The 26,171-nt window shown below is 37.8% G+C and overlaps 1 protein-coding gene across 1 annotated transcript; it reads right to left on the bottom strand.

Moving 5' to 3' along the window:
- Positions 1 to 18,807: 18,807 nt before the first annotated feature.
- LOC120579518 (uncharacterized) lies at positions 18,808 to 22,119 on the bottom strand. The gene is made up of 4 exons (XM_039831933.1): positions 20,535 to 22,119; positions 19,872 to 20,005; positions 19,569 to 19,799; positions 18,808 to 19,095 (listed from the first exon to the last, which is right to left on the bottom strand). The coding sequence occupies exons 1-4, from the start codon at positions 22,117 to 22,119 to the stop codon at positions 18,808 to 18,810; spliced, it is 2,238 nt and encodes a 745-aa protein (XP_039687867.1).
- Positions 22,120 to 26,171: the final 4,052 nt, after the last annotated feature.

Raw genomic sequence — 26,171 nt, 5'->3', positions numbered from 1 at the left:
CCAAAATCCCAAAATTCTTCTTCATTTTAATTTAATTATAATCGATAATTATAAATTTATGTAATTATAAAAACAAAAATATAAAATTAAATAAGAATAAGAAATAAAAGGTGGTGGGGTAGAGTGTTGAATGAAAAAACTATTGAAGAGGTAAAATTTGAATGAATGTTGAATTAAGAGAGAGAAAATGATGTGGAGTGTTGGGAATTGAAAAAGTGGGTGTTGAGGGTTGTTGAATATGTTTAACCATTGTAAATGCTCTAATTCCGTTGGTCTGACATCAAAACGATTTATAGAACTTGAGTTATGGTCAAATTACTGCACGTAGGTCACAGTGAATTTATATGAATTTCAGCACAACTTCGTCCGAATTTGAAATGAAAACTGGTATTGATTGGTACATAATTGGTCTTAGGTGTAAACGTGAAGTTGTAGGTATGGATGTTAGCTTTCTAATACCGTTGGTGTGATGTCAAAACGATTTATAGAACTTGTGTTATGGTCAAATTACTGCATGTAGGTCACAGTGAATTTTTATGAATTTCAGCACAACTTTGTCCGAATTTGAAATGAATCTGGTATTGATTGGTACAGAATTGTTCTTGGATGTAAACACGAAAATTGTAGGTATGGATGTTAGCTTTCTAATGCCGTTGATCTGACATCAAAACGATTTATAGAACTTGAGTTATGGTCAAATTACTGCACGTAGGTCACAGTAAATTTTATGAATTTCAGCACAACTTTGTCCGAATTTGAAATGTTGATTGGTACAAAATTGGTCTTAGGTGTAAACACGAAAGTTGTAGGTATGGATGTTAGCTTTCTAACCAAGTGCAATAGGTTGTTGAAACCAACCTTCAACATGTTGAAACCATTGCATGTGGGTGTTGAAAATAGAAAAAAAAAAATGATGTGGAGGTGAGAGTAGATGAATGAATTCAACATGCTGAGTTCTGACGCGGGGGGCCACGTGGCTCGTTTCCTTTGGCTGCTTGAATTTTTATCATCTTAATATTTTGGACTCAATTATTTCATTGCAAATAATTTTTATTTTTTTTTATTTTTTTACCAAAATTCGTGATTTCTTTTTCACTATAAATTAAGACTTGGATCATTTGATTTGGACACAGAAAAAAAAACAAAGTTTTTCATTCTCTTAATCTTATTATTAGCTTTCTAATAGTTTTTCTTTTGAAGTTTTAATCTTTATTAACTGAAATGGATCCCACTAACAATCAATTCAACACCCAAAATTCTTCTTCATTTTAATTTAATTATAATCGGTACTTGTAATTTTATGTAATTATAAAAACAAAAATATAAAATTAAATAAGAATAAGAAATAAAAGGTGGTGGGTAGAGTGTTGAATGAAAAAACTATTGGAGAGGTAAAAATTGAATGAATGTTGAATTAAGAGAGAGAAAATGATGTGGAGTGTTGGGAATTGAAAAAGTGGGTGTTGAGGGTTGTTGAATATTTTTAACCATTGTAAATGCTTTAATGTCGTTGGTCTGACGTCAAAACGATTTATAAAACTTGAGTTATCGTCAAATTACTGCATGTAGGTCACAATGAATTTTTATGAATTTCAGCACAACTTTGTCCTGAATTTGAAATGAAAACTGGTATTGATTGGTACAGAATTGGTCTTAGGTGTAAACACGAAAGTTGTAGGTATGGATGTTTATAGAACTTGAGTTTTGGTCAAATTACTGCACGTAGGTCTGTTAGCCGATATTTGTGAAAATACTATCATTTAATGCAGTCAAGAGTTTGACTTGAAGAAGATGGACTTAGCTTTGTGAAGGAATCTATCGAAAATATATATGTATGTCTTCAGCAAGAATCGAAGAAGCCCGCTTAGTTTGGTGGATAAAGGAAGTTATCGAAGCGCCTTCAGACTTTGTAGATAAGATCAATCAGTTGGCAACGGCTAGGTTCGATTTTCAAATGGAACAGATATGATTAGGTAGTTATAGGACTATTTGTATAAATAGTAGTTTTTCTTAGAAAAAACGGGTCACAATTCAATCTTACTAAAAACTTACTCTCAATACTGTCCGTATGGAAGCGACAAACGAGTCACAAGTTGCAAAGTATGAATCTGTGCACCAATTTTCATTAAGTCTTTAAAAAATTCAATACAGTCTTTTAAAACATCTTTGCAATTTAAACCTTTTCGAAGTATTTTCTTCTATTGTCATTCTTTACAGAATTTCGATTGGATTCAACACAGATTGGATTCAACTCTTTACATTTTGCTCTTGTCTTTTACTTTATCAAAGAATACTTTACGAACAAGTATTACGTTTACATTCAAATCATAAAAGCACAATATGCTCCTAAGATTTACTGGTTGATCTTGCAAGTAAACATTATTGAAACCAGCGATTGTTTACTAAAAATCAGTGTAAACAAATTGGCACGCCCAGTGGGACCTTTTGTGCTTTTAAACTTTGAAATTTTTTCAATTCTGAAATTTTTGTTGGTCTGCATTGTGTATTCGTTTAAGGAATAACAAATTACTTCCTGAAATGACGCATCCTTCTATCTTTTCTGGCACAGCGGCATCGAACGCTGCTTCCGCTTCAGGAACAACGACCAATCAAACAATTCCGACGGGGTCTACGCAACTTAACCAGAATAGTAACATGGCTCATGTATTGGAGCCTGTAGATACCCCAGCGGATGGAAACGTGACTTCACAAACGTCACAGGCCAGTACGTCGAATACTATGGCCAATACTACTTCAAGAAGCAGCCCAGCGGTTACAACGGCCGCTCAAACTAGCCAGGCTGCGGGAAATATGTTTTCTCAAGGGTTTCTTAATTTGGGAAACAATGGAAGAGGACCCTATGGATGCCAACCTCTTCGACTCAAATTTCACATACAAATATGACCATACCACCATTGTCTAACCAAGGGGAGAATGTCTCGTTTGGTAGATCCCAACAAACTTTTATCCCATTTGGTTCGCCTCAACAATCGTTGACCAACGCATCGATGAATGCGCTAAGGCAAACCATGGCAGATACTAATCACGTTATGGTCAATATGGTGACTCAACAAGTCACAACGATCATCAATCCTTTAATCAAAGAAACCAATAGTAGTTATCAAGCCCTATCACAACAAATGGGGCGAATAGCGGATTTTCTGGGCGCGCCCCAAGTGCGCGTCACGCCGGCTATGCAAAATACGAATGCCCAGCGGAGAGAAGCGTTTGTCGAAGAACAGGCAAACCAAACGCCTGAAAATCAGGCGCAAGAAGTGCAGCCTGAGATACCAGAAGAACCCGCTAGGATTCCTATAATGGTAAACAGAAACCAGAATGCAGACCAAGTGGTCATGTAGGCCCGTAGGAATAATTACGAGGGCAAAAATAACATAGCCAATATAGTCGAAGTATTGCTGGCCCAAAATGGTTTCAATACTGGATTGCACCGTCCAAATTTCGTTTCAGCGTTGTCCGAATTCGTATTAGAAACGGAGATGCCCAGAAACCACAAAATCCCCAAATTCACCAAGTTTGCTGGGGAAATGAATTAGTCCACCGTCAAACACATTGCTCGATATATTATGGAGGCTGGAGACTTGGCAAACAATGAGAATTTAAAATTGAAATATTTTCCAAGTTCTCTGACAAAGAATGCATTCACATGGTTCACAACTTTGCCTCCACACTCTATAGTTAGTTGGAATCAATTAGAGAAGGCTTTTCATGAGCAGTTTTACATGGGCCAATCTAAAATTAGTTTGAAAGAATTGGTCAGTGTTAGACGAAAAACGCATGAGTCAATAGATGATTACTTGAACAGATTTCGACTCCTTAAAGCCCGATGTTTCACCGTTGTGCTAGAACACGAATTGGTCGAAATGGCCGCAGGTGGCTTAGATTATTCTGTTCGAAAGAAATTAGATACACAATATCTTAGGGACATGGCGCAATTAGCAGATAGGGTTCGCCAAGTCGAAAGACTTAAGGCTGAAAAGGCCAGAACAAATAGGTTCCCTAAGAAAGAGAAAGTTGCTTATATCGATACTAGAGATAGTGAGCCAGAATTCGATTGGGGATCAGATTCTGTAGAAGATAACGAAATAAATCTTGCGGAATTGAAAGATGGGCCACCTTACACTTGTAAAGTATTGAGGCCATCAAACGGGAAAAACGTAGAGGAACCCAAAAATGATAAATATCCCCCCAAAATTTATACTTTTGACGTGTCTAAATGCGAAGAAATATTTGATCTTCTAGTTTCTGATGGCATAATCTTAGTGCCAGATAATATGAAACTCCCTCCTCTAGATCAGAGGAAGAAAAGGGGTTTTTGTAAATTTCATGGTTTTTTAGGCCATAACTTATCCCGTTGCACTCGTTTCAGGGATTCTGTGCAGAAGGCTCTCGATGAAGAAATGACTTCGAATTTCACTGGATCTGAGCCTAGTCTCGACATAGTATGCAATGTGGTTTCTATCCTACCTGTGGAATATGACGTTCAATCAGAAATTAACGAAGTTGAAAGTGATTTCGTCGACGAAATGGCAACTCACAAGCCACTATGTTATTATGTCATGAATAATGGATGTGTAGAAGAGCAACACGCAATATTTGAAAAACCAGACACTTCGATGAAGTCGCATCTCAAGCCTTTGTTTATTCAAGCCAAAATCAATGGCGTGGGAGTAAATAAAGTGTTAGTTGATGGTCGAGCCACCGTCAACCTGCTTCCTCAATCATTCCTGGGAAAGATTGGAATCTACGATTCTGATTTAAAGCCTCATAATGTTATTCTCACTAACTATGAAGGCACTTCAGGAAATTCGTTAGGTGCTATCGAACTGGAATTGGTGGTAGGTAGCACAAGGAGGATAACAACATTTATGGTGGTCCCATCAAAAGGAAACTTCAATGTACTGCTGGGTAGAGAATGGATACATGGCGTGGGTGCAGTCCCCTCTACGGTGCATCAAAGGATTGCCATATGGAAGGAAGATGGGCTAGTTGAGAACGTGGAAGCCGATCAAATTTATTTCTTGGCTGAAGTAAACACTATTACCAAGAAGAATTTCGATAAGCAACTGGCACATATAGCCCCAGTCATATCTCCAGGACCCAAAAAGATGACTTCGAATGACGAAATGTACTCCATGAAATTACAACCAGAAACGGGGTTCGTGTGGGAGAAAGAATTTAGAGACCATGACTTTGTAATGGTCAACCAACAGGAAGTTCAGATAGAGAACGAAGGTTTGCTCGAAACTAGAGCCCAAGCATACAAAAAGGTTGATGATAGCCTTATACCTAACATTTCTGAGTATGCTACCCCACCAACTAGGGGGGGGGGGATCCAAAAATTTGAAATTATGTCTGAGCCCAATATTTGGGAGAAAATTACGGCCTACTTGGCCGAAAACGAATTCCAAACGGCCAAAGAGGCCGAATCTTTGAAGCAAGAGGAGATCGAGAAGCTCGCGGACGGGTCCACAGACGACGGTGTCGAAGACCAGAAACTGGATTGCATTTATGATGATGAACCATTAGGCTTCGAAGAGGATCCCATGGGATCCACTACAAAAATGAAAGCGCAAGATCCCCTCGAAGAAATTGACTTGGGAGATGGTACGATTAAAAGACCTACTTATGTAAGTGCCAAAATCCCTGAAGGATTCAAAAGTCAAATTGCAGAGCTATTAAAAGAATACAAAGATTGCTTTGCATGGGATTACAACGAAATGCCTGGTTTAAACCGGGAAGTGGTGGAATTAAAATTACCAATTCGACCAGACAAAAAGCCAGTCAAGCAAATTCCTCGTCGTTTCGCTCCACAGATCCTACCAAAAATCAAAGAAGAGATCGATCGACTACTGAAATGCGGCTTTATCAGGCCTGCAAGGTACGTAGATTGGCTAGCAAATGTAGTTCCAGTTAAAAAGAAAAATGGAACCATAAGGGTATGCATAGATTTTAGAGATTTGAATCTCGCCACCCCTAAAGACGAATACCCAATGCCGGTAGCAGAAATGCTAGTAGACTCAGTGGCGGGTTTCGATTACTTGAGTATGCTAGATGGATACTCTGGTTACAATCAAATCTTTATTGCAGAAGAAGATATCGCTAAGACCGCATTTCGATGCCCAGGCGCATTAGGGTGTTATGAATGGCTAGTAATGCCATTTGGTCTAAAAAATGTTGGTGCTACATACCAGAGAGCGATGAATTTAATGTTCCATGATTTCATAGAAAATTTTATGCAGGTTTATATCGATGATATTGTAGTAAAATCTTCTTCAGAAGAGAGACATTTGGAACATTTACGCCAGTCATTCGAAAGGATGAGGCTATATGGATTGAAAATGAATCCTTTAAAATGTGCATTTGGGGTTCGTGCAGGTGATTTCTTAGGTTTCGTCGTGCAGGTGATTTCTTTAACCAAAACAAAACCAAGGCAATAATCGAGACCAAAGCTCCTTCCATGAAGAAAGAGTTGCAGTCTCTACTAGGAAAGATCAACTTTCTCCGGAGGTTTATATCAAACCTAAGTGGCAAGACACAAGCTTTCTCACCACTACTCCGACTAAAGAAAGATGATGTTTTCAAATGGGAACCAGAGCACCAAAAAGCTTTCGATGAAATCAAGTCATATTTGGTAAATCCTCCGGTTCTTTCTCCTTTGTTGAAAGGCAGGAGAATGAAGTTATATATAGCAACGTCAGATGGTACCATAGGAAGTATGTTAGCACAAGAGGATGAACATGGCACAGAAAGGGCCATTTACTATTTAAGTCGTGTACTTAATGATGTTGAAACAAGATATCATCCTAATGAGAAACTTTGTTTGTGTTTATTCTTCTCATGTACAAAATTTAAGCATTATATAAAGCCTTTTGACGTTTATGTTTATTCTCATTTTGATATCATTAAGCATATGTTGTCAAAACCAATTCTACATAGCAGAGTCGGAAAATGGGCCTTAGCATTGACAGAATATTCATTGACTTATCAATCATTAAAAGCTGTCAAAGGCCAAATCGTAGCCGATTTTATTGTAGATCATTCAGTAGATGAAGTTTTGACAACTGAAATAGAAAACCATCCATGGAATTTATATTTCGATGGTTCTAGTCATAAAAATGGTACTGGCGTGGGAATAGTGATAATCTCGCCCAAACACCATGTATTTAAGTACATGTTTCGAATCAATCAGCTTTGCTCTAACAATGAGGCTGAATATGAAGCCTTAATCACGGGTCTAGAAATCGCACTCGAACTGGGGCAAGATACATCAAAATCAAAGGAGATTCTGAACTTGTCCTTAGACAGATGACAAAAGAATATAGGTGCGTTAAGGAAAGTTTGGTCACCTATCATGCAATAGCTAGCAGATTGTTAAAATAGTTCATCTAGGCGGAAATTCGGCACGTACCTCGAATGGAGAACCAACATGCAAATGATCTGGCACAGAGGGCCTCTGGATACAAAATACCGAAGGACCAGATGCAAGAGCCAATAGAGATTAGAAACAGACGAAATTCGATGGAATCATTCCCTAGAAAATCGTTAACGCCAAAACTTGGGGGGACTGAAGCAAGTCAAAAGTCCATAAAAGGTACAGATTTTGTCGAAATTTTTGTCATTAACGATTTAAACGAAAATGATTGGCGAAAACCCATAGTGAAATATCTGGAAAATCCAAATGGAACCACCTGTCGAAAAGTGAAATACAGGGCTATAAGCTATGTAATAATGGGCAATGAATTATTCAAAAAGACTTCGGAAGGAGTTTTGTTGAAATGCCTAGGAGAAACAGATGCATATTTGGGTGTTTTGAATACACACGACGGAATTTGTGGAACGCACCAAGTAGGCCACAAAATGAAATGGCTTTTATTTCGACAAGGTTTATATTGGCCAACTATGCTCAAAGACTGCATAGAGTTCGCAAAAGGATGCCAAGGATGCCAAAAATATGATGGAATTCAGCGCGTCCTAGCAAGTGAACTTCATGCGATAATCAAACCTTGGCCATTTAGAGGATGGGCTTTGGATGTGATAGGGGAAATTAAACCCACTTCATCGAAAGGATACAGATATATCTTAGTAAGAATAGATTATTTTACAAAATGGATAGAAGTAATTCCCTTAAAAGATGTTACTCAAGAGGAAGTTATAAGTTTTATCCAAAAGTTCATCATCTATAGGTTCGGTATTCCAGACACCATAATCACAGACCAAGGATCCGTATTCACTGGTCGAAAGATGTCGAAATTTGCCGAAGATACAGGCTTTAAATTGCTAACTTCGACACCATACTATGCACAAGCAAATGGACAGGTTGAAGCGGCAAACAAAAACATCATCGCCATTATCAAACGAAAAATAAAGGCAAAGCCAAAGAATTGGCCTGAAATTTTAGGCGAGGCTTTGTGGGCATGTCGAACATCTCCCAAAGAATCGACAAACGCTACGCCTTTTAGGTTAACATTTGGCCATGATGCTGTGTTACTGTAACACCCCGTTTTCCCAATATACAAATTTCTTAAACAATTATCAGAGTAAAAACCATAAACGGGATATCACATAGAAACGTAATCCAAAACAGTTAAATAATGATTTAACCTTCACAAATATCTTTAACATAGCAGCGGAAAATCATAAACATAAATCATAAACGTTTTCGGCACGCAGGCCCAATAAGTATCTCAAAAGAGTTTATCAAAACATAAGCAGTTCACGTAAAAGAATGAAGCATGTTATAGCATTAAACCCCATCCCGTTACGTATCAGAGCGACCTAGACGACACAGTGAAGGCAAGGCCAACTCACGAAGCAACTGCACACTAAGCACGATCACCTGCAAGTTACCCATACGAAGGGCAACATTTTCAAGCAGAAGGGGTGAGATTTCATAATAAAATAACATTAATCAATGTAATTGTGAATCATAAATTAACATCAATCATTCCATTATTAACTTTGCATAAATGCTAAACAGTTATCACGTAATCACATATCCAATCATTATAAACAACATAACATAATCAAATAACACTTATCACATAATCACATATCCATTCATTATCAACAAGGCATCTTAATCATGACAATGTGACAATGCTCCTAGACTCCTTATATGCATGTGGTACCAATCGTCATCATAAGTATTAATATACTTTAATCGTGCGGAGGACAAAGCTCCTATAAAACGTGCGGAGGACAAAGCTCCTAATTTTCGTGGTGAGGACTAAGCTCAATGATATGCTATGCATGGACACATATGAACAAAACATCATAATCATCGTAATCATGTGCATTCAATAACTTGATGCAAAACGTCATCATTTTCCTTATATTCATATATAAACATTGCATACTCAGTTAAATAACAGCAGCAGCATAGTCAAGTCGCATAACAGCAAGGAGATATCAATATATCAACAACAATTTACTAGAATCATAATCATTTCAATTATATCTTACATATTGCATAATACCTTAATCATGCTCAAATAATATCAACTTAACTCAATAGCTTTACAGACTGCATTAAACGTTATCATAAGGTTTCATTACCAATTAGGGGTTCACTCTGGACTAAAAAGTGCGACACAGATCGCACAAACACATAATCAAGTTCATCCTGGTTGTACTCGCGAGGCGAGGAAGGTTGCTCGCCATGGCGAGTTGCACCAAACAACTCGCGAGGCGAAGGAAAGGGGCTCGCGTGGCGAGCGATGAAGTTCACCACTCGCGAGGCGAGGATCATCACTCGCCGTGGCGAGCGATGAACAGAAGCACGGGCAGACTAGGGTTTTTCTCAAAAATCCATCACACAACATGGTTCAAAGCCTAATTTTGATTCCAGAATTCATCCTAAACATATTCTAAGGTTATAGGACGGTTCTTACATCAATCTAAACAAGTTTTACCGTTTGATCATCAATTTTTAGGGTTTTAACCTAATTCCAAAACTTTTCTAAATCAATCCTAACTTTGTCAATTAATCATCAGAATTACAACAATCAATGCTATTGAATTACTAGTCTCACCCTTACCTGGTTATGAAGAAATCGCAGCACTCTACCTTGGTTCCTCTAGACTTGGCTTTTTCTCCCTTTTCCAAAAGTTTTCACGTACAATGAGTTTCTAAAATATTAGGTCTTCTCCTATTTATACCTCTTTCTAATAACTTATCTTATCTCACTTTCTCCCCCAAAACTATCTAAAATATCAAAACAGCCCTCAACTAAATATTTTTCAAATCTTTATCTTATTTAACAATAAAATAAATTCTATAATCTTATCAATTCCTCCAAAACTCATAACCTAACACGTCATCAATCAAATCACCAAAATCACCACAATTTATCAAAACATATCAAAATCATACATATATTATATAAATATAATATAATCACTTAAACTCGATTAAATAACTATTAAACGAAAGTGGGCGTTACAACTCTCCCCCACTTAAAGGATTTTCGTCCTCGAAAATTTACCTCAAGCAAACAACTCTGGATAAGACTCCAGCATCTTACTCTCAAGCTCCCACGTCAAGCTTTCACCAGTCGCTCCCGACCAAACGACTCTCACGAGAGGTATCTCCTTGCCTCTCAACGTCTTCACTTTACGATCATCAATCCTTACCGGTAAAGTCTCTACCGTAAGGTTGTCTCTAACTTGCACATCGTCGCTTTGGATTACATGAGATGGATCCGGAACATACTTTCGAAGTTGCGACACATGGAAAACGTTGTGCAAATTCGCAAGATACGGCGGTAAACCCACTCGGTAAGCCACCGTTCCAACTCTTTCCAATATCTGATACGGACCAATGAACTTCGGGGTCAACTTCTTTGACTTCAAAGCACGTCCTACACCAGTCATAGGAGTGACTCTCAAAAACACGTGGTCTCCTTCCTGAAATTCAAGATCTTTTCTACGCTTATCATGATAACTCTTTTGTCGACTCTGCGACGCCTTCATTTTCTCTTGGATCATCTGAACTTTCTCAGTAGTTTGCTGAACAATCTCTGGTCCTAAGACCACTCTTTCTCCTGATTCAAACCAACACAACGGAGTTCTGCATCTCCGACCATACAAAGCTTCGAACGGTGCCATTCCAATACTAGAATGATAACTATTATTATATGTGAACTCGATCAACGGAAGATGACTATCCCAAGTTCCTCCTTGCTCAAGAACACAAATTCTCAACAAATCCTCTAGCGACTGAATTGTCCTCTCCGACTGACCATCTGTCTGTGGATGATACGCCGAACTCAATCTCAACTTCGAACCCAAGGCCTCTTGCAAACTTTTCCAAAATCTAGAAGTAAATCTTGGATCTCTATCTGATACAATGCTCGAAGGAACACCATGCAACTTCACAATCTCTTTGATGTAAATCTCTGCCAACTGGGCAACAGGGAAACTAATATTAATAGGTAGGAAATGAGCTGACTTCGTCAACCTATCAACAATAACCCAAATTGCGTCGCTCCCTCTCGGAGTATTCGGCAAACTCGTCACAAAATCCATCGATATACTAACCCATTTCCATTCTGGCACGTCTAAAGGTACCATCATTCCAGCAGGTTTCTGATGCTCAACTTTCGACTTCTGACAAACTAAACAGGAATACACAAACTGTGCCACATCTCGTTTCAAACCAGACCACCAGAAAATCTTCTTTAGATCATGATACATCTTCGTAGCTCCCGGATGAATACTCAAGCTACTTCTATGACTCTCTTCAAGAATCATCTTCTTAATCTCTTCATTGTCTGGGATACAAATTCTTCCTCGGAATCTCAACACACCTTGATCATCGATTTTAAAATCACTGTCTTCAGTCTGATCTCTAGCAATCAACAAGTCCACAAACTTTACATCAACTTTCTGTGCTTCCTTGATACCTTTCAGAAATTCACTATCAATCTTCAGCATACCCAGTTTCACACTCTGAGGTGACCATTCGCAAACCAAACTCATATCTCTAAACTGTTCAAGCAATTCGAACTCTCTGACCATCATGGCGGACATATGCAATGTCTTCCTACTCAAGGCATCTGCAACAACATTAGCTTTACCTGGATGATAATTCAAACCAAAGTCATAATCCTTCAACAATTCGAGCCATCTTCGCTGTCTCATATTCAATTCCTTCTGATCGAACAAATACTTCAAACTCTTGTGATCACTAAACACCTCAAATCTCGAACCATACAAGTAATGTCTCCATATCTTCAATACAAAGACTACAGCCGCCAACTCGAGATCATGCGTAGGATAATTCTTCTCATGAACTCTCAACTGTCTTGAAGCATAAGCTACCACTTTACCTTCTTGCATAAGTACACCTCCTAAACCCAACTTGGACGCATCACAATATACCACAAAAGGTTCATCCGACTTCGGCAAAATTAACACTGGAGCAGTCGTCAACCGTTTCTTCAATTCACCGAAACTTTTCTCACAATGAACGTCCCACACAAAAGTTTTACCTTTACAAGTCAACTGCGTTAGCGGAAGAGCTAACTTAGAAAACCCTTCAATAAACCTTCTATAGTAACCAGCTAAACCCAAGAAACTTCTAATCTCAGTAACGGACTTTGGAGTCTCCCACCGTGATACCGCTTCAACTTTAGACGGATCCACTGCAATACCATCACCAGAAATAACATGGCCTAGAAAACTCACTTCTTTCAACCAGAATTCACACTTAGACAATTTAGCATAAAGCTTCTTCTCTTTCAACACTTGTAAGACAATCTTCAGATGCTCAGCATGTTCTTCTTCAGTCTTGGAGTAGATCAAAATATCGTCGATAAACACAACTACGAACCGATCCAAAAATGCATGGAAGATGCGATTCATATACTCCATAAACACTCCAGGTGCATTGGTCACACCGAAGGGCATAACTTTATATTCATAGTGACCATAACGCGTTCTGAAAGCCGTCTTCTGCATATCTTCGTCTTTTACTTTAATCTGGTGATAGCCTGATCTCAAATCAATCTTGCTGAAAACTCGTGCACCCACTAGCTGATCCATCAAATCATCAATTCTCGGAAGTGGATACCTATTCTTGATAGTTACCTTGTTCAACTGCCGATAATCAATACACAACCGCATACTACCATCTTTCTTCTTTACTAGCAAAACCGGCGCTCCCCAAGGTGAAACACTTGGTCTAACAAACTTCTTCTCAAGCAAGTCTTCCAACTGTTTCTTCAACTCAGATAACTCAGAAGCAGACATACGATAAGGTGCCATCGAGACCGGCTTCGTTCCAGGAACAAGATCAATAGAAAACTCAACTTCTCTCTCTGGAGGCACATCAGGAATCTCATCTGGAAAAACTTCAGGAAATTCACACACCACCGGTAACCTGTCAATCACTGCTTGATTCTCAATAGATATAGTAGCCATTAACGAAAACATCAAGATACCGTCGCGTTCCAGTTGCTTCAGCTGCTTAGTAGATAAAAACTCTGCACCACTTTCCTCTTCGACGGAAGAGAAATGCACTGACTTGCTAAAACAATTAATAAGAACGTGGTTGTACTCTAACCAGTTCATACCCAAAATCACATCCATACCACTCAAAGGTAGACAAACTAAATCCATTTCAAAATCACGACCAAACATAGACAAAGGACATTTCAAACATACGAGAGAAGTAGTCACCGAACCCTTAGCTGGAGTTTCGACAACCATCTCTCCATTCATATCAGACAAAACAAGACCCAAAGCAGAAACACAATCGAAAGCAATAAAACAATGCGTAGCACCAGTATCAATAATAGCAACTAAAGGAGTATTATTAATATAGCAAGTACCTCTGATCAAACGATCCTCATTCTCTGTCTGAGTCCCAGTCAAAGCAAAGACCCTACCAGTAGTCGGCGCCCTCTTAGGCTGAGTACACTGTGAACTAATGTGACCCTCTCCATTGCAATTAAAGCAAACAATGTCTGTACGGTTGCAATCAGCTACAACATGACCCTTCTTACCACACCGGACACACTTCTTGATTTCCTCAGGGCAGACGTTGCTCTTGTGGCCTTTCTCACCACAATTGAAACACACAATCTCTGCAGCATCCTTCTTCTTAGGCCGCCTAACATCGACCATCTTCTGTTTCCCTTTGTCAGCGGGGGCACTGTACGGCTTAGGACGACTCTGCTGTCCCTTGCCCTTCCTCTCATTCACTACCTTGTAGTGAGCCTTGGTATCCTCCTCATAGATCCTGCAGCTATTAACCAAGTCCTGAAAAACTCTCAGCTGTTGGTATCCAATCGCCCTCTTGATGTCGGGCCTCAAACCGTTCTCGAACTTGATGCATCTCGAGAACTCAGCATTCTCTGCAGTATAGTGCGGATAGAACTTAGACAGCTCCACGAACTTGGCAGCATACTCTGTCACGGACATATTTCCTTGCTTCAGCTCAAGGAATTCGATCTCTTTCTTCCCGCGAACATCTTCCGGAAAGTATCTTCTCAGGAACTCTCTCCTGAAAACAGCCCAAGTCACAACAGCTCCTTCCTGCTCGAGGGTAGGCAGAATAGCAACCCACCAGTCATCAGCTTCATCGGCCAGCTGATGAGTACCAAACCGCACCTTCTGATCTTCAGTGCACTGCATAACTCGGAAAATCCTCTCAATCTCCTTAAGCCACGTCTGGGCTCCATCAGGGTCATAACGTCCTTTGAAAGTCGGAGGGTTCTTCTTCATGAACGTCTCCAACATCCTAGCTTCAGCATTTGCACCAGCATTCACGTTAGGTTGTTGTCCCACAGCTTGGGCAACAGCTTGTAGAGCAGCAGCTAACGCAGCATCATTCCTTCCAGCCATTTCGGATATTCTACAAAAGTAGCAACAATCAACATAAGATAGTAATATAAATATTACTAAGACTCGACACGACTCTCTAATTGACCGGACGGATCGACCTGCTCTGATACCAATTGTAACACCCCGTTTTCCCAATATACAAATTTCTTAAACAATTATCAGAGTAAAAACCATAAACGGGATATCACATAGAAACGTAATCCAAAACAGTTAAATAATGATTTAACCTTCACAAATATCTTTAACATAGCAGCGGAAAATCATAAACATAAATCATAAACGTTTTCGGCACGCAGGCCCAATAAGTATCTCAAAAGAGTTTATCAAAACATAAGCAGTTCACGTAAAAGAATGAAGCATGTTATAGCATTAAACCCCATCCCGTTACGTATCAGAGCGACCTAGACGACACAGTGAAGGCAAGGCCAACTCACGAAGCAACTGCACACTAAGCACGATCACCTGCAAGTTACCCATACGAAGGGCAACATTTTCAAGCAGAAGGGGTGAGATTTCATAATAAAATAACATTAATCAATGTAATTGTGAATCATAAATTAACATCAATCATTCCATTATTAACTTTGCATAAATGCTAAACAGTTATCACGTAATCACATATCCAATCATTATAAACAACATAACATAATCAAATAACACTTATCACATAATCACATATCCATTCATTATCAACAAGGCATCTTAATCATGACAATGTGACAATGCTCCTAGACTCCTTATATGCATGTGGTACCAATCGTCATCATAAGTATTAATATACTTTAATCGTGCGGAGGACAAAGCTCCTATAAAACGTGCGGAGGACAAAGCTCCTAATTTTCGTGGTGAGGACTAAGCTCAATGATATGCTATGCATGGACACATATGAACAAAACATCATAATCATCGTAATCATGTGCATTCAATAACTTGATGCAAAACGTCATCATTTTCCTTATATTCATATATAAACATTGCATACTCAGTTAAATAACAGCAGCAGCATAGTCAAGTCGCATAACAGCAAGGAGATATCAATATATCAACAACAATTTACTAGAATCATAATCATTTCAATTATATCTTACATATTGCATAATACCTTAATCATGCTCAAATAATATCAACTTAACTCAATAGCTTTACAGACTGCATTAAACGTTATCATAAGGTTTCATTACCAATTAGGGGTTCACTCTGGACTAAAAAGTGCGACACAGATCGCACAAACACATAATCAAGTTCATCCTGGTTGTACTCGCGAGGCGAGGAAGGTTGCTCGCCATGGCGAGTTGCACCAAACAACTCGCGAGGCGAAGGAAAGGGGCTCGCGTGGCGAGCGATGAAGTTCACCACTCGCGAGGCGAGGATCATCACTCGCCGTGGCGAGCGATGAACAGAAGCACGGGCAGACTAGGGTTTTTCTCAAAAATCCATCACACAACATGGTTCAAAGCCTAATTTTGATTCCAGAATTCATCCTAAACATATTCTAAGGTTATAGGACGGTTCTTACATCAATCTAAACAAGTTTTACCGTTTGATCATCAATTTTTAGGGTTTTAACCTAATTCCAAAACTTTTCTAAATCAATCCTAACTTTGTCAATTAATCATCAGAATTACAACAATCAATGCTATTGAATTACTAGTCTCACCCTTACCTGGTTATGAAGAAATCGCAGCACTCTACCTTGGTTCCTCTAGACTTGGCTTTTTCTCCCTTTTCCAAAAGTTTTCACGTACAATGAGTTTCTAAAATATTAGGTCTTCTCCTATTTATACCTCTTTCTAATAACTTATCTTATCTCACTTTCTCCCCCAAAACTATCTAAAATATCAAAACAGCCCTCAACTAAATATTTTTCAAATCTTTATCTTATTTAACAATAAAATAAATTCTATAATCTTATCAATTCCTCCAAAACTCATAACCTAACACGTCATCAATCAAATCACCAAAATCACCACAATTTATCAAAACATATCAAAATCATACATATATTATATAAATATAATATAATCACTTAAACTCGATTAAATAACTATTAAACGAAAGTGGGCGTTACAGTTACCAGTAGAGATTTTGCTGCAATCAGTCAGAATCCAAAGGCAATGCGAAATACCAATTAATCATTATTGGGACATGGTCATGGACGAATTGGCCGATCTCGATGAAGAAAGATTAACAGCGTTAGAAGTCCTTGCAAGACAAAAGGAAAGGGTAGCAAAAGCATATAACAAAAAGGTAAAATCGAAGTTTTTCGCCCAAGGAGATTTGGTATGGAAAGTCATTTTACCAATGGATAAGAAAGATAGAACTTTGGGAAAATGGTCACCCGGATGGGAAGGACCATGGCAGATATTGAGAGTCTTTTCGAACAATGCATATGAGATTGAAGAATTAAATGAAAATCGAAGGATTTTACGAATAAACGGAAAGTACTTGAAAAAGTATAAACCGACGTTACAAGAAATTAAGATCATACAAGAGTAATTCGAAAAGACAAATTCAAACATAGCATTTCATAAGGCCAACTAATGGGCGATTTACACAAAAGAGACTTCAAAATGGGCTCTAAAAGAGCGCAAAGTAAACCATTACAAAAGAAATGCTACAAACAAGAAATTAGAAAATTCTAAAAGGATTTTCCTTCGATGGAATGACCTACATAAGTTGGCCAAACCCAAAAAGGTCGAGAAACCATCGAAGCTCACTGTCAAGGCGACATCTAAGGAAGAAACGCTGGAGATTGTATAGTTCATCCTCAGCAGGATGAAATCCTCGATAGTTACGCCTTAGTCCATCTCCAGGGCAGTTGTGTCAGTTGTTGCAGAATCGACGACGAATTAACTGGGGGGGCAGCAACCTCTTGTACCAGCCTGAAACGAAGCGGAAATGGGAATCCCCTCCCGTTATCTCCCTCCGATAACGCGCAACATTTTTTGTCTCCAAAAGAGACCAAAAGTCATTGAAAAGTTCAGTGGCATCAGGAGTGATACCGTCAATCGCCCTCAGCATTACATCAAAGTAAAGAGCGCTCATAGAGCCAGCGTCCATAACATTCCTAAGAAAATGCTTGACGGTAGGAATGCATAGCTCAACATCCAGCATGTGTTGAGTACATCTCAAAATACAATACATGGGATTCCCATGTTCCCATAAACGAAGCTTGAAATCCAACTTCGGATGGGTAGGTTTCAGATCGGTGAGTAGCCTGATGCAATCCTCACCAAAGGCTCTTGAGACCTTACGGTCTCTACAGAGAGCAGCAATTCTCTTGTTTTGTCTTTGAAAACTAAAAAGATCAAGCATGCTGTGCTTGGCAACCCTTGCAGCAATGTCTATGATCAGGTCATCACTCAAGCAACTTATAAACTCCATGAAGAAATGTTGTTTATGGGAAAAGTGTTTAATGAACACAAAGAAAGATAAGTGAGAGATGAAAAACACAAGACAAAGAGGATGGTATTTATATAAATGGGAAGTTGAAAAGTGGTTTTTTCTCTTTGAAACGTAAGCGACGGTTCCTTTTCTTGATCATCATAGATCATAAGAAGACACGTGGCAACTAGAGTAAAACCGTGATTCAAAGAGCCTTGGAAAGGAAGTTGTAAAAAACTGTATGTTTATCTTCCCTAAAAGAGAATCTCATAATTAGATTTTTTGGAAGAGTTACGGTTCCCAAGACAAGCTAATCCTACCAAGTTAAGAAAAGACTTTTTAGTTTCTCATCATTATAGTTATCTTGAGATTTGTTCCATTAAGAAAGCAATTAAAAATATATATATAAATTGCATATAAATACCCAAATAAAATATTGTGTTAATGTTAAAACAGTTTCTAAAACCGTTACAAAATAAATACATAGACAATAAGAGGGAACAAAATAGAAACTAAAACTCCCATAATGAGTTCGATACAAAAATGGTTTACATCTTAAAGCCAGAAGTAAGGTGATACAGTTGTTGTTTTAAACCATCGAGTTTTTTCGTCAAGAGCTTTGCCATGGTCAGTGAGGAGCACTATTTCCTGTTGGGAAGATTTCGATTCCTTGATCTTCTTGATGGCAATTTGAGCCTCTGACTTCATTAAGCCTTCTTTAGCCAGAAGTTGGGCTTTCTGATCCTCTAACTGCTCAATTTTGGCCTTATATTGGGCAATTGATGAGTCAATATCCTCCACTTGAGATTGGATTAAAGGGATCTCTTGACGAAAAGCCTCGAGCTTGGTTTTGAATTCAGCAATTTCATCCAAGAGTTAGTCATATCGAAGGGTCTGTTCTTCAAGTTTAACTTTATCATCTTTTCTTCGAAGACACCCTTGCTTGATGTTATCCAAAAGAGGTTCTAGAGCTTTGAAGAAATTTTGGAATTTCAGGCCTGAAGGGAGGTCTATGAGTTTGTGTGATAATTCCCGTATTTCGAGTATAATGCTCTCGTCTTGCTCTATGACTTCAAATAGATCAGCTCTTAGAACTTTTCTTCAAAACTCTGCGAAGAGATTTTCGGTCGAAGCTTGAGAAGGGTCCTCAGTAGACACATTGGAGGATTTTCCGGTGCTCCTGGATAGGAGAACGTCGCTGGCTAAAAGGTCAAAAGCATCCAAAGGATTGGCCTCCTCAAGTTGACCTAAGGCTATTGGATCCAAGGTTGGGTCAGTTTGAAGTGGTTCAACGTTACCTATCGAATCTAGGGTACAAGTGAGTGGAAAGTTTCCAGCAAAGCGTTGTCACCAACGCAAGAATGAGCACTGTTAGGATTCGAATCTTTGCGGGTTTTCATCTTTTTTAGGCTAGGTTGGCCCAAAGTTTCTTCCACTATGTCTGTCTCGATGGCCGGAGGATCATGTTTCCTCTTCCTACGACTCTCTGTCAGTTTGAGAGGCTCAGAGACGGCAGGTCTTTCAGCAGCGTCGGGAGAAATTTCAACCTACAAAGAAGTTTAAACTCAAAGGTCCCCCTACGGAAAACATGGTTAAAATAATTCAAAAAAAAAACTTACTTCATCCTCGACAGCGCGGGCTTGCTTTCCTTTGGAAGGTTTTTCGGATTTCTTCTTTTTGTCCGTTTTCGGTTTTCCTTTGGAAGATTTGGATGTCTTTCGAGAGCTATCTTCTTCTGGGTACTCTACTTCCCCTGAGGCCAAAGGAAGTGCTATTAGCCATAAAGCATAAAATAGATAAGTATCCTCTTTTATTTACATATAATAAATTCGAAATTGGGATGGTTTCTACAAAAAAAAAAAAATCGAAAGGTTCCATACCTAACCCTATTTCGGACAAAATTCGAATATGAGGATGATTTAAGTGCAGATGCCACCTAAATGTGTATAAGCTGTGCTTGGTCGCAGTTACTCTGTCTTTTTCCCTCTTTATAAATTTTTGTTTCATTCCCATTAGACTATCACAAAATAACCATTTGGGATAGGGTGGCCTAAAGGCCAAGGCCAACGAACTAGTTGGCAAAACGGGAAACTTTGTTTTAAAATGAAGAGCAAAAAGATATTTACTAGGGGTAAAAGGTGGAAAAGACATTGAGGGAATTTTGTCATGGATCTTTTTCCTTAAAGATTTAGCCGCATAATAAATTGTCCTCTTTAGATGGAGAGGATCATATACAGTTTGAAAGAAGTTTTGAAAAGCTTGAATTTCTCGAATATGCGTACCTCTGTTTTTCTTCGATTTCCTCTGCACAGTATGAAAAGCAAGGATCAATTCAGGAAGCAGAGTATCAGGATCTATACGATCGGTTTGGTGCTTGAAGTAGCACTGCCACCATCGATAGAATGTTTCTGTGCATGCAAAAGATGAAGTATATGGCTTTGGTTCGAAAATAATCTTTTGCCGCTGAGCCCGACGCAAGGTAGACCTCCAGACATGCTCTATAAGGAGTTGCCTCAAATCATCTAAATACTTGTACAATGAACTTGGTTTAATTTGAATTAAGCCAAATTGTCTAGCCACATGGTTAGGTTGATAGCCGTACACCCCGTACGGGCTTCCAACAGTCACTCTACTAGACAAAAAGGTGGGGGTAAGGTAAGCTTCCCAGATGGCATTAACATCTACCTCTTCTTCACTAGAATCGGTTGGGAACCCTGCTGTAAACCATGAAGGCCCCCGAGATCTAGTGGTGAAAGGAGCCATCGAAGATGTGAAGGATGTGCAACCTAGAAAGGCATTGCAGGCCACTGCAAACAAATCTGGAGAACTCCTATTACCGTACTGGAGCATGGCCAAACCTAAACCTTCGATTGACCTATTATCATAGGCTTTCGAAAGAGCAGGGGGCAGGTGTACTGCTAATTTTGTTCTGAAAGTGGCCAAAAGCCACAATTGAAACAACCAGATAGGGCCAGGAATGATAAGGCTACTACCAGGTTGGAAATCTTTTATGCTGGATACTGCATGGTTCAAATTCTCATATAAAGATCCTAAGATGAGCTTACTCAAGCAAATATCTCTCCCTTCATGCAATTGGATTGCTAAGGTTGTAAACTTCTTAGGGATCTGAATCGATCTTGAACAGAAAATATACATGGACAACCAATAAGTCAGGAAAGCGATATGCTCCTGATCGGATACTGTGGCACTAGAAGTTTTATGATGATCGATGATGAAGTTGCCATAAGTAGGTCTCGAGAAGTCGAAAGATATCCCCGATGAATGGGTGTCAGGATCGAAAGTCTGACCTATAGGTTTCAGACCGACTAGACCAGCAACGTCTAGCAAAGTAGGTGTCAGCATTCCGCATTTTAAATGAAGACTATTAGTCGAGGGATTCCAGAAATGGAGGGCAGCAATGATCATCTCATTATGATATTTAGGTCCCTGACGGGATAGCTGAATGAGATCAAAAATTCCCATTTCTTTCCAGAAGGAACCTTTGGTTTTTTCCACTTTATCCAACCACTCAAGGTATTTCTCATTATTTTCTATTTTGGGTTCGGTTCTAAATTTAGATTTCAAAAAGCTTAGGTCATATGGACCTTTGGAGAAAATGAGAGGCAATTGATCCTCGCTACAAGGAAAAACAGTGTTTAGTTTTTCGGGATCATTGGAGTCATCCGGCAAAGGCCCTAGGTATCCATGCGATGAGTTTGGACATGAGATGATTACCTGGGATTTCCAGATTTTGTCTTCAGCTTCTTTGACATCCGGTTCTTCCATAAATTGATAATTTACGGGAAGATTGACATTTGGTTCATGTCGTTTCGTTGATTGAGAAGAAGAACCATCCGCGCGCGTCATGAGGTTACAAATTTTGGTTATATGAATGATGAACAGTGTTGAATCGTAAGGAAGAAGGAGGAGATGGTGAAAAAGTAAAAACACTAAAAGGAGGCAAAATGAGAGTAAAAGTATGACCTAACGTCATATATAGCCTTTGATGCCTGACAGATGTCAACCATCGCGTGGAACAGTTGTTTTTGACAGTTCCCAATAACAAAACCTGGCCCACTAAGCTTTGATGGGGACGGTTTAAAAGTTAAGCTCTTGAAGTATCCTTTTTTCAAAAAGAATGATGTCATGCTGAGGAGTCACATTTTATCGAAAAATTCAGAAACGTCAAGTTTCTCTTGATCGGTAAAGAGTTTAAACATAACGTTTCTGGGGGGCAATTTGTTAGCCGATATTTGTGAAAATACTATCGAAGAAGATGGACTTAGCTTTGTGAAGGAATCTATTGAAAATATATATGTATGTCTTCAGCAAGAATCGAAGAAGCCCGCTTAGTTTGGTGGATAAAGGAAGTTATCGAAGCGCCTTCAGACTTTGTAGATAAGATCAAGCAGTTGGCAACGGCTAGGTTCGATTTTCAAATCGAACAGATATGATTAGGTAGTTATAGGACTATTTGTATAAATAGTAGTTTTTCTTAGAAAAAACGGGTCACAATTCAATCATACTAAAAACTTACACTCAATATTGTCCGTATGGAAGCGACAAACGAGTCACAAGTTGCAAAGTATGAATCTTTGCACCAATTTTCATTAAGTCTTTACAAATTCAATACAGTCTTTTAAAACATCTTTGCAATTTAAACCTTTTTCGAAGTATTTTCTTCTATTGTCATTCTTTACAGAATTTCGATTGGATTCAACACGGGTTGGATTCAACTCTTTACATTTTGCTCTTGTCTTTTACTTTATTAGAGAATACTTTACGAACAAGTATTACGTTTACATTCAAATCATAAAAGCACAATATGCTCCTAAGATTTACTGGTTGATCTTGCAAGTAAACATTATTGAAACCAGCGATTGTTTACCAAAAATCAGTGTAAACAAGGTCACAGTGAATTTTTATGAATTTCAGCACAACTTTGTCCGAATTTGAAATGAAAAGTACTGGTATTGATTGGTACATAATTGGTCTTAGGTGTAAACACGAAAGTTCTAGGTATGGGTGTTAGCTTTCTAACCAAGTTCAATAGGTTGTTGAAACCAACATTAAACATGTTGAAACCATTGCATGTGGGTGTTGAAAATGGAAAAAAAATGATGTGTAGGTGAGAGTAGATGAATGAATTCAACATGTTGAATTCTGACGCGGGGGGCCACGTGGCTCGTTTCCATTGGCTGCTTGAATTTTTATCATCTTAATATTTTGGACTCAATTATTTCATTGCAAATAATTTTAATTTTTTTTTTATTTTTTTACCAAAATTCGTGATTTCTTTTTCTATATAAAGAGAGACTTGGATCATTTGATTTGGACACAGAAAAAAACAAAGTTTTTCACTCTCTTAATCTTATTATTAGTTTTCTATTAGTTTTTCTTTCGAAGTTTTAATCTTTATTTAATGAAATGGATCCCACTAACAATCAATTCAACACCCAAAATTCTTCTGATTACTCATTTAGCTACCAAAATCCCGAAATTCTTCTTCCTTTTAATTTAATTATAATCGATAATTGTAATTTTATGTAATTATAAAAACAAAAATATAAAATTAAATAAGAATAAGAAATAAAAGGTGGTGGGGTAGAGTGTTGAATGAAAAAACTATTGGAGAGGTAAAAATTTAATGAATGTTGAATTAAGAGAGAGAAAATGATGTGGAGTGTTGGGAATTGAAAAAGTGGGTGTTGAGGGTTGTTGAATATGTTTAACCATTGTAAATGCTTTAATGCCGTTGATTTGACGTCAAAACGATTTATAAAACTTGAGTTATCGTCAAATTAGTCCACGTAGGTCACAGTGAATTTTTATGAATTTCAGCACAACTTTGTCCGAATTTGAAATGAAAACTAGTATTGATTGGTGCATAATTGGTCTTAGGTGTAAACTCGAAAGTTGTAGGTATGGATATTAGATTTCTAATGCCGTTGGTCTGACGTCAAAACGATTTATAGAACTTGAGTTATGGTCAAATTACTGCATGTAGGTCACAGTGAATTTTTATGAATTTCAGCACAACTTTGTCCGAATTTGAAATGAAAATTGATATTGATTGGTACATAATTGGTCTTAGGTGTAAACACGAAAGTTCTAGGTATGGGTGTTAGCTTTCTAACAAAGTTCAATAGGTTGTTGAAACCAACCTTAAACATGTTGAAACCATTGCATGTGGGTGTTGAAAATGGAAAAAAAAATGATGTGGAGGTGAGAATAGATGAATGAATTCAACATGTTGAATTCTGACGCGGGGGGCCACGTGGCTCGTTTCCATTGGCTGCTTGAATTTTTATCATCTTAATATTTTGGACTCAATTATTTCATTGCAAATAATTTTTATTTTTTTTTATTTTTTTACCAAAATTCGTGATTTCTTTTTCTCTATAAAGAGAGACTTGGATCATTTGATTTGGACACAGAAAAAAACAAAGTTTTTCACTCTCTTAATCTTATTATTAGTTTTCTATTAGTTTTTCTTTCGAAGTTTTAATCTTTATTTAATGAAATGGATCCCACTAACAATCAATTCAACACCCAAAATTCTTTTGATTACTCATTTAGCTACCAAAATCCCGAAATTCTTCTTCCTTTTAAATTAATTATAATCGATAATTGTAATTTTATGTAATTATAAAAACAAAAATATAAAATTAAATAAGAATAAGAAATAAAAGGTGGTGGGGTAGAGTGTTGAATGAAAAAACTATTGGAGAGGTAAAAATTTAATGAATGTTGAATTAAGAGAGAGAAAATGATGTGGAGTGTTGGGAATTGAAAAAGTGGGTGTTGAGGGTTGTTGAATATGTTTAACCATTGTAAATGCTTTAATGCCGTTGATTTGACGTCAAAACGATTTATAAAACTTGAGTTATCGTCAAATTAGTCCACGTAGGTCACAGTGAGTTTTTATGAATTTCAGCACAACTTTGTCCGAATTTGAAATGAAAACTAGTATTGATTGGTGCATAATTGGTCTTAGGTGTAAACTCGAAAGTTGTAGGTATGGATATTAGATTTCTAATGCCGTTGGTCTGACGTCAAAACGATTTATACAACTTGAGTTATGGTCAAATTACTGCATGTAGGTCACAGTGAATTTTTATGAATTTCAGCACAACTTTGTCCGAATTTGAAATGAAAATTGATATTGATTGGTACATAATTGGTCTTAGGTGTAAACACGAAAGTTCTAGGTATGGGTGTTAGCTTTCTAACAAAGTTCAATAGGTTGTTGAAACCAACCTTAAACATGTTGAAACCATTGCATGTGGGCGTTGAAAATGGAAAAAAAAATGATGTGGAGGTGATAGTAGATGAATGAATTCAACATGTTGAATTCTGACCCGGGGGGCCACGTGGCTCGTTTCCATTGGCTGCTTGAATTTTTATCATCTTAATATTTTGGACTCAATTATTTCATTGCAAATAATTTTTATTTTTTTTTATTTTTTTACCAAAATTCGTGATTTCTTTTTCTCTATAAAGAGAGACTTGGATCATTTGATTTGGACACAGAAAAAAACAAAGTTTTTCACTCTCTTAATCTTATTATTAGTTTTCTATTAGTTTTTCTTTCGAAGTTTTAATCTTTATTTAATGAAATGGATCCCACTAACAATCAATTCAACACCCAAAATTCTTCTGATTACTCATTTAGCTACCAAAATCCCGAAATTCTTCTTCCTTTTAATTTAATTATAATCGATAATTGTAATTTTATGTAATTATAAAAACAAAAATATAAAATTAAATAAGAATAAGAAATAAAAGGTGGTGGGGTAGAGTGTTGAATGAAAAAACTATTGGAGAGGTAAAAATTTAATGAATGTTGAATTAAGAGAGAGAAAATGATGTGGAGTGTTGGGAATTGAAAAAGTGGGTGTTGAGGGTTGTTGAATATG

The sequence above is a fragment of the Medicago truncatula genome, chromosome 3 (assembly GCF_003473485.1).
Source record: "Medicago truncatula cultivar Jemalong A17 chromosome 3, MtrunA17r5.0-ANR, whole genome shotgun sequence".
Taxonomy (NCBI): Eukaryota; Viridiplantae; Streptophyta; class Magnoliopsida; order Fabales; family Fabaceae; genus Medicago; species Medicago truncatula.
The sequence above is the reverse complement of the archived record's forward strand: the minus strand, read 5'-3'. Positions and strand labels throughout refer to the sequence as shown.

Bases quoted from the DNA above. Each gene is read 5' to 3' on its own strand.
- LOC120579518 (XM_039831933.1), bottom strand. From the start codon at position 22,119: ATGACGCGCGCGGATGGTTCTTCTTCTCAATCAACGAAACGACATGAA. The intron at 20,006-20,534 runs GTACGCATATTC...CTTTGGCCTCAG, and splicing joins GAAATCGAAGAAAAACAGAG to GGGAAGTAGAGTACCCAGAA. The intron at 19,096-19,568 runs GTACCCTAGATT...TTCAAAACCAAG, and splicing joins TGGAAACTTTCCACTCACTT to CTCGAGGCTTTTCGTCAAGA.